The sequence below is a fragment of the Mauremys reevesii genome, linkage group 18 (assembly GCF_016161935.1).
Source record: "Mauremys reevesii isolate NIE-2019 linkage group 18, ASM1616193v1, whole genome shotgun sequence".
Lineage (NCBI taxonomy): Eukaryota > Metazoa > Chordata > Testudines > Geoemydidae > Mauremys > Mauremys reevesii.
In genome coordinates, this window is record NC_052640.1 from 6,807,123 (window position 1) to 6,820,026 (window position 12,904).

A 12,904-nucleotide genomic window follows, 5' to 3' on the forward strand; every position below is an offset into this window, starting at 1 on the left:
TTATTACATACACATTTCTGTAATGCCAGTGAGTATAGCTGTTGTAGCTGGCAGAGTTCTGATTCCAACATAAAGGGTGTTCCCCTTACATTCATAATTAACCCCACCCTCTTTTTATTTTTTAACCTCCCACAAAAGTCAATTTAACACATTAGACAGAGCCTTACTATACACACTGTTATGGCAAATACATTGCCCAAGATTTTCAAAAAAAATATCTGTGCCTACAGTTAGGCTTCAAGTTCATCCTTAGGCACCAAAATAAGTGGCCTGATCTTCAGAAATGCTGAGCACCCAGCAGTGCCAATTAACTTCAAATGGCACTTCTGGATGTTCAAGATTTCTGAAACTCGGGCCACTTATTTTGGTGCCTAAATCCAACTTTATGCTGCCAATTTAAAATCTTAGTCATTGCTTTATAAGATTTTGGACTAGGGGAAGAGGAGGGGTTAAATGTATAAATAAGATGGATCAATTGTTCTCCATGTCCACACAGGGTAGGACAAAAGTAATTGGTTTGCAACAAGGGAAAATTAGGTTAGACGTTGGGGAGGGACTTTCTAACTATAAAGCATAGTTAAGCATCAGCATGGGTTATAGTTTTAAGAACAAGTTAGACAAACATCTGCCAAGGATGTCCTAGGTATACTTTAATCCTGCCTCACATGAGATGGACTAGATGACCTCTTAAAGTCCATTCCAGAACTACATTTCTATTATTCTATATTTGCATTGCAGGTCTATCCACTAATCACACTTCAAGTAAAGATCAGAGGGAGTTCAATTATACATTTGCCAGTTTTCTTAAGATCATTCAGCAGTACTTAGTGTGGTAAAAATACATAGAAAAAAACATTTGTTTCTTTTCTCATAAGGGTTTAACACATGTTCACTATATATACACACAATCCAAATGCAACACAAATTGTACTGTATACACTGGATTTCAGTTTCAAAACCCTCTGTAAGTAGTGGCAGCAAAGCCATAATCAAAATAACTAACTCACTCACTCACTCCAGGACTGGATACAGCCCCCCCAAATTAATTTTTAAGAATCAGTTCTTTAATGGAAGACAGTTTAAATATTAACTAATTCTGCTTCTCTTGAGCTTGTGCAATCAATTCTTTTGACTGTTTACACTGTCTGGTTAAAAAAATTTTAAAAAGTTAATTTCCAAAGGGAGTTAAAATGTTCTTAAATATATCACACTCTGGCTCTGCCTTAACTTCCCTTAAAAGACTTTAATTAAAAACACATAAATGTAAAAGATTGTGAGGTCCACAGCTGCAGGAAAGCAGACAATTGTTGTAAAATCCACATCAATGCCCATCAGAATTTTTTTTTTTTTTTTAAACAGAGAAGCTATTTACTCATTAAGAAATATATGGGGAAAGTTTACAAAGGGTCCCTTTTTGCAGTTCAATGGGTGCATGACTCCTATTATGTTAGCTAGCATAATCCAAAGGTCAAATACGTCCCTGGACGTTTAACTTGAGTGCAAAACTTTCTATGTGGAAAACACTGTGCTGATCATTGAAGGACTTTAGCTTCTTAGGTGAAAGGCACCTGCGTGAAGTTGATAAGCTCCGCAGGGTTGCAACTTTCCTTGAGTTCATCAGCTCTGCAGTGTCATGGCCTCAACGATTACCCATTTATACAAATGGAAGCCATCTTCCCCTACATATTTGGGAAATCAAACTTGCATTCTGAGTGTAAATTGCAACCATAATATGATAGCACATTTAAATTTGTGTTTATTTTTTTTATTAGGTCTGTTCTTCTACTGCACACACACTTTTGATTAATTAGACTTGGGTATGGCACATGTACACAGATACACATACACCTACTTACCTCACAGAGCTATTGCAAGGCTTATTTAGCTGGTATATATAGACCAGCAATATGCTGACATACCTAGTAGACAGAGATAAATTGTGTGCACATATGCACATGTGTACGCACCCGCACATGATTATTTAGTCACTATGGGGAAAAATTCTTACCCCACACCTTCCATAGCTGCATGAGGCCCAACTAGGCAGTAGAACTGGTATGGCTGTGCCACGCAGGGCTGGAAGGAAGAAGGCAGATTGCCAGGAGCACATGCCATGAGGTTCAGCATTTCCTGTGCACCAGAATTGTGCTCCTCAAGGTTCTAGTGTGGAGGTGTGCCTTGGGGTCCAAAACTATATAGATCCATTGGCTCCTCCCTTCCAGTCAATTAACTCAAAAACACTTTACAAACATTTAGTCTCAACATCCCTCCTACATGTACAGATTGGGAAACGAAGGCATGGTAACTAGTAATTTAGGGTGCCCAGCTTCAGACAGCTTAAAGAGGCCTCATTTCTAGAGAGCAGATGATCAGCACTTGGGGGTGGGGGTGGAGGGGAGCCCCTTTAAGATGTCTGAAGTAAGGTACCCAAAAAAATCACTACTCACTTTTGAAAATTAACATGTAAGTTACTGCTCAAGGTCACCCATCAAGTCAGTAACACACAAATAAACAGAATCCAAGAGTCTTATTAAATTATTTGTGTTACCATAGCACCACGGGGCCCTAATCGTGGCTCAGGACCATGGACCAGCCATTGTACAAACAGAACAAAAAGTCAGTCCCTTCCCCAGAGAGCTTACAATCTGAGTATAAGACAAGAGACAACAGGTGATACATTACAGACAGGGAAAAACTATGAGACAGTCTTGATCATCATAATAGGCAGAGTTTACAGGGAACTCCTCCCAAAAAGGAGGGACAGCACAAAGGTGCTTGTTTGAAAAAGTAACTAGTCCGTGATGGAAGCTGGCACTGTTGATGAGTCAGAGGCAGAGGCAGCCTCTAAATAGCGAATGAGAGATGACAGGTAGGGTGGGGGATGTCCACGAAAGGCCTTGAAGGTAAAGTCAAAGTAGCTTGTTTGATGCGACAGAGAAGGGGGGAGACAGTGGAGGGACAAAAGCATCAAAGACCAGGCTATGGAAGTTATCCTTCCAGCAGCATTCTGAATGAGTGAAGCAAGGCAGCATCTGAGAAGGCCAGAGAAAAGGGTGTTGCAGCATTAGAGCCACAAGATGATGAGAGCCTATATGAGAATGTGGATGGATTGGAAAGCCCACATCTTAGAAATGTTATGCATAGGGCCCTACTAAATTCATGGTCCATTTTGGTCAATTTCACAGTCATAGGATTTTAAAAAATCATAAATTTCATGATTTCAGATATTTAAATATGAAATTTTACAATGTAGTAACTGTAGGGGCCCTGACCCAAAAGAGGGTTATGGGGGAGTTGTAATGTTATTGTAGGAGGGTCACAGTATTGCCACTGTTACTTCTGTGCTGCTGCCTTCAGAGCTGGGTGGCCAGAGAGTGGCGGTTGCTGGCCAAGGGCCCAGCTCTGAAGGCAGCAGCACAGAAGTAAGGGTGGCAATACCATACCATGTCATCCTTACATCTGCGCAGCTACTGGTGGCGACAGTGCCATCAGAGCTGGGTGCCCGGTCAACAGCCACTGCTCTCTGGCCACACAGCAATGCATAAGTAAGGGTGGCAAAACTGTGACACCCCCCCCCACCCACACAATAACCTTGTGACCCACCCCCGCCTGATTTTGGTCATCACCCTTAGAATTAGGAGTGTTGTGGGGAAAAGAACAGATTCTTCTTCGGCAGTAAAAGGAAACTATCTTCCAGGGAGCGGTGACCAAGTCCTCCCTCTTTAACAGAAAGGACAACACTTCAATCTTGTTCTCAGAGCTGTCAAAAAGACTTCTGGCCATTTCTGTATCTGGAATACATCTGGTAGAACCTAAATGTCCAGCTCCCATTTCTAGTCATAGGAGACGTGTTTACCGAGGCATCAGCTGTGGTGTTCTGGATGCGAGGAAGTTAAGCAGCTGAAATCTGGATATGGTTAATTATGCACCACTTCGAGCTTTATAGCTTCGGCACACAAGGAGGGGGATCTTGCTTCTCCTTGCTTGTTGATGTAAAACATGCAGGATACGTTGTCCATCATGATGTTGATTGCTTTGCCCTTGATGAAGGGCAAGAAATTGAGGCACGCATTCCTGACTCTCCTAAGCTCCACCAGACTGATGTGGAGACTAGTTTCATGGACTTTCTACCTGCCCTGAAAAGTGCGGGTGCCAAGGTGGGCTCTCCACCCTAGCAGGCATCCATCCATCATTAGAGTCACTGATGGGGTTGGGCAGAAGAAAGGGATGCCCGCACAGACATGGAGTTGCTGATTCCACCAGTTTAGGGAGTTCTTTACTCACAAGGAGACCAGCACCTGCCTATCCAACGCATCCCTGGTCGGAGAATAGGCAGTCCTCAACCAACTTTTGAAGAAGCAGAGGTGTAGCCTTGCATGATTGGTCACAAAGGTGCACGCTGCCATATGGCCAAGGAGTTGAAGACAGTTCCTTAATGATATCTGAGGGCTTCCCCAAATTATCCCTACCAGACCTGACAGAGACTCAAATCTGTCTAAAGAGAATATGCTCTAGCTGTCACCAAGTCCAGTATGCCCCTATGAACTGTATTCCTAACAACTCTAAACTAACTAGACTAGAATAGTTATTTATTCAGCACTGTGACTTGTAAGAAATGTGATTTGCAATAAAAGTGATTTGCCAAATTGGAATTTGGTGGAGCACTGGGGCTCACACACTTACTCTTGCAAGTAGTACTGCAGGGACTTTAATCATCTTAGAAGCTTAGGGTGCTATCTTGATATGGGAACTAAATAACTTCTCATTTAACAAGACAACAACAACAACAAAAAACCACTCAACATGCCTCCTCACCACATACAAATACAGTGCCTTTACATACATGCATCCCATGCTTCCTCATGCCAGACACTGAGGCTATGTAGGAGCATGTGGGCGAACTGCCTTCAGTTCCTTCTCTACACTATTGTGTAGTGTAGAGCTGGTAAATAATGAGCCTAGTTTTCACCATGTATGTAGATGCATTTAGATATAGACAGACAGAGATCCACAGCATACATAGGGCACCATTTGTAATCTATCTTGCATACAAAGATGCACCTCCTAATAAATCTTCAATGCCAACATGCAAAGTACAGCAGATTCCCTAAACAGCAACAGAAACTACAAGCTGTTAGAATCTGATCTTCTGGGAACCAAAATGCACTAATAGGAGTGAATCAAATTAAATTCAAGTTTAATATAACGAAGTGTAAAGCAGCATCTGGAAGAGTAATCATCATCAAGTGAACATCTTTTCATGTCTTATAATGTAAATTCCCCTTCCCCAGCAAATATAGGTATGAAATATTGCTATTGAGATTTACAGGTGAACTAATACAGGGGATGCCAAAAGAGCTTTAATTTGGCTGTTGTATTAAAAAACACAGTTCTACACATAGAATAATTTAATTTTATTATGAATAAAGAAAATACTCTCATATAACTGCAATAATCACTCCATAAATAAAGTTAAATAATACCTGTTACCATTGGAGAGTGTATCATGAGAAACTGAAAGGCTGACTAATGGACCCTAAAAAAGTTTAAGGATATTACCTACCACTGAAGTGTTTGTAGGCTTTTTTTAAATATTGCTTTTCAATTAATTATTTCATCCCAAGCAGAATGAAAATACACCAAAAGGAATAAATCCAAGAGCTTGTCAGAAACTGTTCAATAAAAAAAAATCAGAATTATTTTTGTACAGAAAGTAATTTTCTCTAGAAAAAATAAAATCCTTAGCCAAGTAGTTTCTCTCCTCACTGACAAGCATTGCATCCATGATCCAATGCGACTTTCTACAGCCTTTTACTTTCTCCAGAAAGTTATTAGCCACAGAGAGCAAAAGGAGGGCTATAGCTAGCGGATACACAGCATAAATCCTTCCATGCATGGCAAATCCCAAGGCTTTCCCTCCTCAGTTACCAATCACAGGCTTGCTCTAATGCAAGTTTAGATTCATCTGATACTAGAGATAATCTGAACTGCCAGGTCTCACTCCAGCTGCAGAGCGTGTCCCTCACAGAGGAAGGCCGAGGGACGATCATTCATTTTTAGACGTTTTTTAAAAAGGACACCCAGACCCCAACACACGCCACTTCTGTCGGTGGTGAAGCGTTTGGGATTTTTAACAGAGGTTTTTCAAATCTCCTTCCCTCAATCAGCATGACCCAGCTTGAGAGAGTCCTGCATTAGAAGCCCATTGGCTGTGATGGGGCCTGGTCCCAACCCTCTCTTAAAGCATAGCTCAGGGACACAAAGGGGTGTGGATATATACACAGCAAAGCAAAAGCTTCCCCCCATCCCAAAGCAAAGCACTAGCTGGCCTCTTTGCAAAACCCTGCCGCTTCCCATCACCTGGAGCTGCTGAAATTCCTCTTCCAGCTCTCGCCACTCTCGCTGATACCTCTCCAACTGCAGTAACATGGTGCAAGGGCAGTCAGCCCCAGGCGCGCTCGGCCCCTCAAGGAGGCTCCAGAGACCTAGAGTGATTTTCTAGCTGCTGTAGCAGCAACAGCAGCGCGAGCTTCCAGCTGGTCTTAGGGCCACGTGCACACCCTGTCCTGACGTCATCATGCCTACCCAGGGGTTGGGAGTGCTACTGAGCACGCGCGCTCCCATGCTCTGCTTCTCCCCCCTCCCCCCTTTGGCCTATGCAAAGGAACAGCTGCGTGGTGCTGCTGCCGCCACCTTGCGTGAGTCTCTCTGCTGTAGCCGTGACTGTAATCCTTAGGCTGCCCTGCCCATGCACTCAGCACACAACCTGCAGACCCGGATCTCCGCTCCTGCAGGACCTCTGTAGCTTTTATAGAAACAAGGAAAAGGTCTGCTTAGAGCAGCTACTGCTTCCAAGCTCTGCTGAACCTGCCGTCTTTCATTGCCAGCCCAGCCAGCCAGCCAAGGTCAACTGAGATCTGCTCAAGGACACTTTGCACTTGGAGACTTATTGTTTCTTTTCCAGCATTAGATAGAAAAATGCAATTATTGCATATGATAATGATAATTAATAATTTTTTTATCTTCTGGAGCATAGGTGTGCATTGGCACTTCACAGATACAAGGTGAGAGATAGTGCAGACTTGTGGAAGCACCAGACTGATACTAGGTCATTCAGCCTGTTCCCCTGCCAGTGTGGGATTATTCCTTTCAGCACACAATATAGTATTTTAATCATTCTGTTATTAAATGTACCAAGCAGTAGGAACTGCATCCCTTGAGAGACTGTACATATTAACAGAGGTGACTATGTTTTGCTTAGATTATTCTGTTAATGCACAGATACAGTGGTGATGGGAAGAATTTAAATTCATAATGTTGCACATGGCCCAAACAACTAGCCAATATTTGGACCCTTGCTGTGTTGTTTCTGTTAAGAAAAATTGATTATTTGGGTCAGGTGTTTCTTTCAGAAATCCAAGCTTGCTTTCTCAGTAAATACTGCCCAAAAAAAGCTCTCATGGCTCCCTCCCAGTGCCACAGTCACACTGCTTCTCTCCTGTTTCCTTGCTTTCTCATTCCTTTCACTCATAGACAGCCATGTCAGTCCTGGAAAGTATGTACAATATTGCATGACCCTATTGTTATCTTCAAGGAATAATGAGGATAAGTGATCCATTCACTAACTGTATTATTAAATTATTATTAATTATTGCAAGCATTTATAAGATACCCATCACTGTAATATCTAAGCTCACTTTACCTGTCTTAGATTAAAAGTAAAATGATCTCCTAGCATAGGAAGCAAATTCCCCCAGGCTCCCACAGCTCCTCATCTTAAAGGACAGAGATGAGGAGAACATTGACAATAGGCTGAATGCTTGGGGCACTAGAGCTGGCAGTTAGCAGGAAGTCTGTACACAGTGATGAGTCTTGTAGCACTTTTTAAATGTGACCGGGCTTGGGTAAATAAAGCAGGAGAGCTTCTAGCAGAAATTAATTCCCAAGGAGATGGCCTACTACCAAGAATATCCTCCCCCAGCTCCCTAAAGCCTCATCTTTGTGACAGCATAGGCATTCTGGACAAACATTCGTGGCATGATTGGTCGTAGCCCATTAAGTTATTGCAGATGGTGACCAGAACCTAGAATTTCACTTCAAAGTTGACTAGCAGCCAGTGCAAGGTGAGAACCTCTGGTCTTTAACACTCCCTAGTTCACCTTGTTCAGAAGCCAGGGACCTATATCTTGCACAAGTTGAAGCTTCTGAGTTGCCTACTTGATTAGTCTCAGGTAGAAGACATTGCTGTATTCTAGTACTAGAAGGGACACAGGCATAGATGACTGCATCAAAAAGGAACAGTCACAATCTTTTGATCAGCCAAAAGAAGGTGATGAGAAGATAAAATTCTTAGTCTCGAAACATAGCCATTGCATATAAATATGCTGTAGATATATGTTTGTTAGATTATCAGATTTATCAAGGGTCATCTGCTAGTGATACTTCAGTCTGTTCCCCTCTCATTTAATCTGTCATTAGTAAAACCCATAATGATGCTGTGGAAAGGAAAGGGCATCTGGGCATTATGTCTATGGAAAGCATGTGTTGCAGTTCCCTCCATCCATCCATTTGCTTTCAGATAAGTACGATAGTTTTAACTCCCTGAGAGTTTTTAATCAAACAACATCTTACATTCTCTGAGAGCAGAGCATCCAAACTCTGGATACAGACTCATCTGAGGAAGAGGGAGCAATCAGCGGGCAAACACATAACAGTGAAGGGAAGGAGAATTTGTCCAAGGATACCAAGGCAAACCCAAGACCTTATGAATAGTGCCATGGGATCTTTTACATGGTTCAAAAAACCTGCAGTTTATACAGAGTGCTACTCTATTATGCTATTTTGGACAAATCGTATGATTTTAGAAAAAAATTGTCATAAGGTTTGACAATCACTTTTTAGATCACAAGCACACATTAATATTTACGTGTATACAGTACATGTTAAAAACATTCTGATTCACCATAAGGATGGAATACTCCCTACTGGCAAAAGTGGAGCACAGTATCAGGTCCAAGAGGTGAATATAGCTGGACCACTTGGTAATAGTGACCATAATATAACTAAATTTAACATCCCTGTGGTAGGGAAAACACCACAGCGGCCTAACACTGTAGCATTTAATTTCAGAAAGGGGAACTACACAAAAATGAGGCGGTTAGTTAAACAGAAATTAAAAGGTACAGCACCAAAAGTAAAATCCCTGAAAACTGCATGGAAACTTTTAAAAGACACCAAAATAGAGGCTCAACTTAAATGTGTACCCCAAATTAAAAAACATTTAAAAGAGCCACCACGGAAATCCCCGCTACCCCGGCCGGAGCCCAGCAACCCTGCGACCAGCTTCCCCAGCAGAGAACGGCAATCCCCATGGCCTCGCTACCCCGGCCGGAGCGTGGCAATTCCCATGGCCCTGCTACCTCGGCTGGAGCCCAGCAACCCCACAATCTGCTTCCCCAGTGGAGCGCAGCAATCCCCATGGCCCCGCTACCCCGGCCACAGCGCAGCAATCCCCATGGCCCAGCTACCCCAGCTGGAGCGTGGAAATCCCTGTGGCCCCGCTACCCCAGCCGGAGCCCAGCAACCCTGTGGCCCTGCTACCTCGGCTGGAGCCCAGCAACCCCACAACCCGCTTCCCCAGCGGAGCGCAGCAATCCCTGAGGCCCCGCTACCCCGGCCGGAACACAGCAATCCAAAGTGCCACTGAAGACTCGGAGCGCCACCCGATGAGTACAAGCCCCACAAATTGGCCCCCGCACTTGCTAAAGCCGGCCCTGCACTGGACGATCGAGATGCAAAAGGCGCACTCAAGAATGATAAGGCCATTGCAGAGAAACAAAATGAATTCTTTGCATCTGTCTTCAACCGTTGAGGATGTGAGGGAGAATCCCAAACCTGAGCCATTTTTTTAGGTGACAAATTTGAGGAACTGTTCCAGATTGAGGTGTCATTAGAGACAGTTTTGGAACAAATTGATAAACTAAACAGTAACGAGTCACCAGGACCAGATGGTATTCATCAAAGAGTTCTGAAGGAACTCAAATATGAAATTGCAGAACTACTAACTGTAGTTTGTAACCTATCATTTAAATCAGCTTCTGTACCAAATGACTGGAGGATAGCTAATATGACGCCAGTTTTTAAAAAGGGCTCCAGAGATGACCCCAGCAATTACAGGCCGGTAAACCTGACTTCAGTACCGGTCAAACTGGTTGAAACTATAGTAAAGAACAAAATTGTCAGACACATAGATTAACATAATTTGTTGGGGAATAGTCAACATGGTTTTTGTAAAGGGAAATCATGCCTCACCAATCTACTAGAATTCTTTGAGGGGGGTCAACAAGCATGTGGACAAGGGGGATATAGTGGATTTAGATTTTCAGAAAGCCTTTGACAAGGTTCCTCACCAAAAGCTCTTAATCAAAGTAAGCAGTTATGGGATAAGAGGGAAGGTTCTCTCATGGTTACAAGATAGGAAACAAAGGGTAGGAATAAATGGTCAGTTTTCAGAATGGAGAGAGGTAAATAGTGGTGTCCCCCAGGGATCTGTACTGGGACGAGTCCTATTTAACATATTCATAAATGATCTGGGAAAGGGGGGTAAACAGTGAGGTGGCAAAATTTGCAGATGATACAAAACTACTCAAGATAGTTAAGTCCCAGGCAGACTGCAAAGAGCTACGAAAGGATCTCTCAAAACTGGATGACTAGGCAACAAAATGGCAGATGAAATTCAATGTTGATAAATGCAAAGTAATGCACATTGGAAAATATAATCCCAGCTATACATATAAAATGATAGGGTCTGAATTAGCTGTTATCACTCAAGAAAGAGATCTTGGAGTCATTGTAGATAGTTCTCTGAAAACATCCACTAAATGTGCAGCGGCAGTCAAAAAAGCGAACAGAATATTGAGAATCAGTAAGAAAGGGATAGATAATATGATAGAAAATATCATATTGCCTCTATATAAATCCATTGTACACCCACATCTTGAATACTGTGTGCAGATGTGGTCGCCGCATCTCAAAAAAGATATATTGGAATTGGAAAAGGTTCAGAAAATGGCAACAAAAAATATTAGGGGTATGGAATGGCTGCTGTCTGAGGAGAGATTAATAAGACTGTGACTTTTCATCTTGGAAAAGAGACAACTAAGGGGGGATGTGATAGAGGTCTATAAAATCACGACTGTTGTGGAGAAAGTAAATAAGGAAGTGTTATTTACTCCTCATAACACAAGAACTAGGGGTCACCAAATGAAATTAATAGGCAGCAGGTTTAAAACAAAAGGAAATATTTTTTTCACACAACACACAGTCAACCTGTGGAACTCCTTGCCAGAGGATGTTGTGAAGGCCAAGACTATAACAGGGTTCAAAAAAGAACTAGATAAATTCATGGAGGATAGGTCCATCAATGCCTATTAGCCAGGATGGGCAGGGATGGTGTCCCTAGCCTCTGTTTACCAGAAGCTGGGAATGAGCAACAGGGGATGGATCACTTGATGATTACCTGTTCTGTTAATTCCCTTTGGGGCACCTGGCATTGGCCACTGTTGGAAGACAGGATACTGGGCTAGATGGACCTTTGGTCTGACTCAGTATGGCCGTTCTTATGTTCAAAATATTTTTCTTCCCTGTGTGAGAATAATCCCTCCACCTCTGCTTATTTATCCTTCAAAGGTGTCCTGTTCTCACAAGCTTAAAACCATACTGCTCCAGATAATAAAAAAAACCAACAATCTAACAGGCTAGTGAGGTCTCTTGACATGGCATGTTAGAGGTCAGATCCTGGCTGTCTTGTATTGATGCATTGAGGGGAGCACGTGTTCCTTCCCTGCAGCATATCTGCAGTGACGAAGCCAGAATGCAATTATTTGTGCCCGCAGAGCCAGTGATGATGCATTCTCCAAAGTGTGTGTCCATGCTGTCTCAATGAGTTGGGTACATGGGGTTGGTTGGGTGTCCACAACCTCCTCTGCACTAGCTAGTATCTGTAGTACAGTGTCTGGAGGCTAGTGTCTGGTGCTGAGTCCATCATCTACTTCCAGAACGCTTATTCTCCACTCCCAGTACTCCAGCCACCAAACCTAGAGTGCCACAACTGATCACACATCGCCTTTATTTCTCCACCCCACTGCTCTATTAATGGTAGGAGATATAATTTAGCCTCTTGTGTGTTTTGCACACTATACTCCTTAGCAAATGTTTCAATCAATCATGGTCTGAGAGTAATACAACATTTTGTAAAATGTAAAAATATATTTTGGGATTAGCTGGTTTCATACATATTTCCTTATTTTCTTGCATGTGCAACTGTTTGAGTATTGTTCAGTATCAGCAACTGTTTCTTATCTCTGTGGCTGTTGATAAGTTTGATACTGCATGCTCTCATCTATATACGTTTATTATGCCTTTTGCCATGGAAAGCACAATGGTATTTTTGTCTTTTAACCTGTAAAAAGACCACTCAAATAAGTTGTTGGTGGATTAGTAGTTAGGCCATAGTACTTATCTCTGCTGCTGGTTGAAAAGAAAGTGAGGGGGGTGGGGATGGAACTTTTCAAAGGACATATTGTTTTGGAGGATACACAATTGCTTTTGCAGAGCAAAAGTTGAGGAAAATAAACTCTTTTCATGCCATTATTTTCAGTTAATTGTAGCTCCAATCAGTGTATACCATGGTAGACACAGTGTGATCAGTGAGAACCCTTGTTTTGTTTGCCTGCTCTCCCCCGAATCCTTGTGAGTTCAGTCATAAGGCTGTTCTGCTCTGAAAAACCAGTAACCCAATCTTTCCTCAGTACCTGAGTCACAGACTGCTTACTCAAAGAATCGATATGGAGATATTCCTGTCCCAACAACATTGTCTTCCCAAACCAGCTGGTCAAGCATAGCC

The 12,904-nt window shown here is 42.5% G+C and overlaps 1 protein-coding gene across 2 annotated transcripts in view; it reads right to left on the reverse strand.

The window, feature by feature from the left end:
- Window positions 1–6,744, reverse strand: part of TMEM120B (transmembrane protein 120B) — a 38,887-nt gene extending 32,143 nt beyond the window's left edge. Inside the window, exon 1 of one of the 2 annotated variants that reach the window (XM_039505292.1) lies at window positions 6,361–6,744. In XM_039505292.1, the coding sequence (XP_039361226.1) occupies window positions 6,361–6,429 (69 nt within the window). In that variant the 5' untranslated portion in view covers window positions 6,430–6,744. Of the gene's footprint in view, window positions 1–2,008; window positions 2,141–6,360 lie in introns of those variants that run through there. The other variant, XM_039505291.1, reaches the window with a different exon arrangement.
- Between the last annotated feature and the right edge of the window lie 6,160 nt (window positions 6,745–12,904).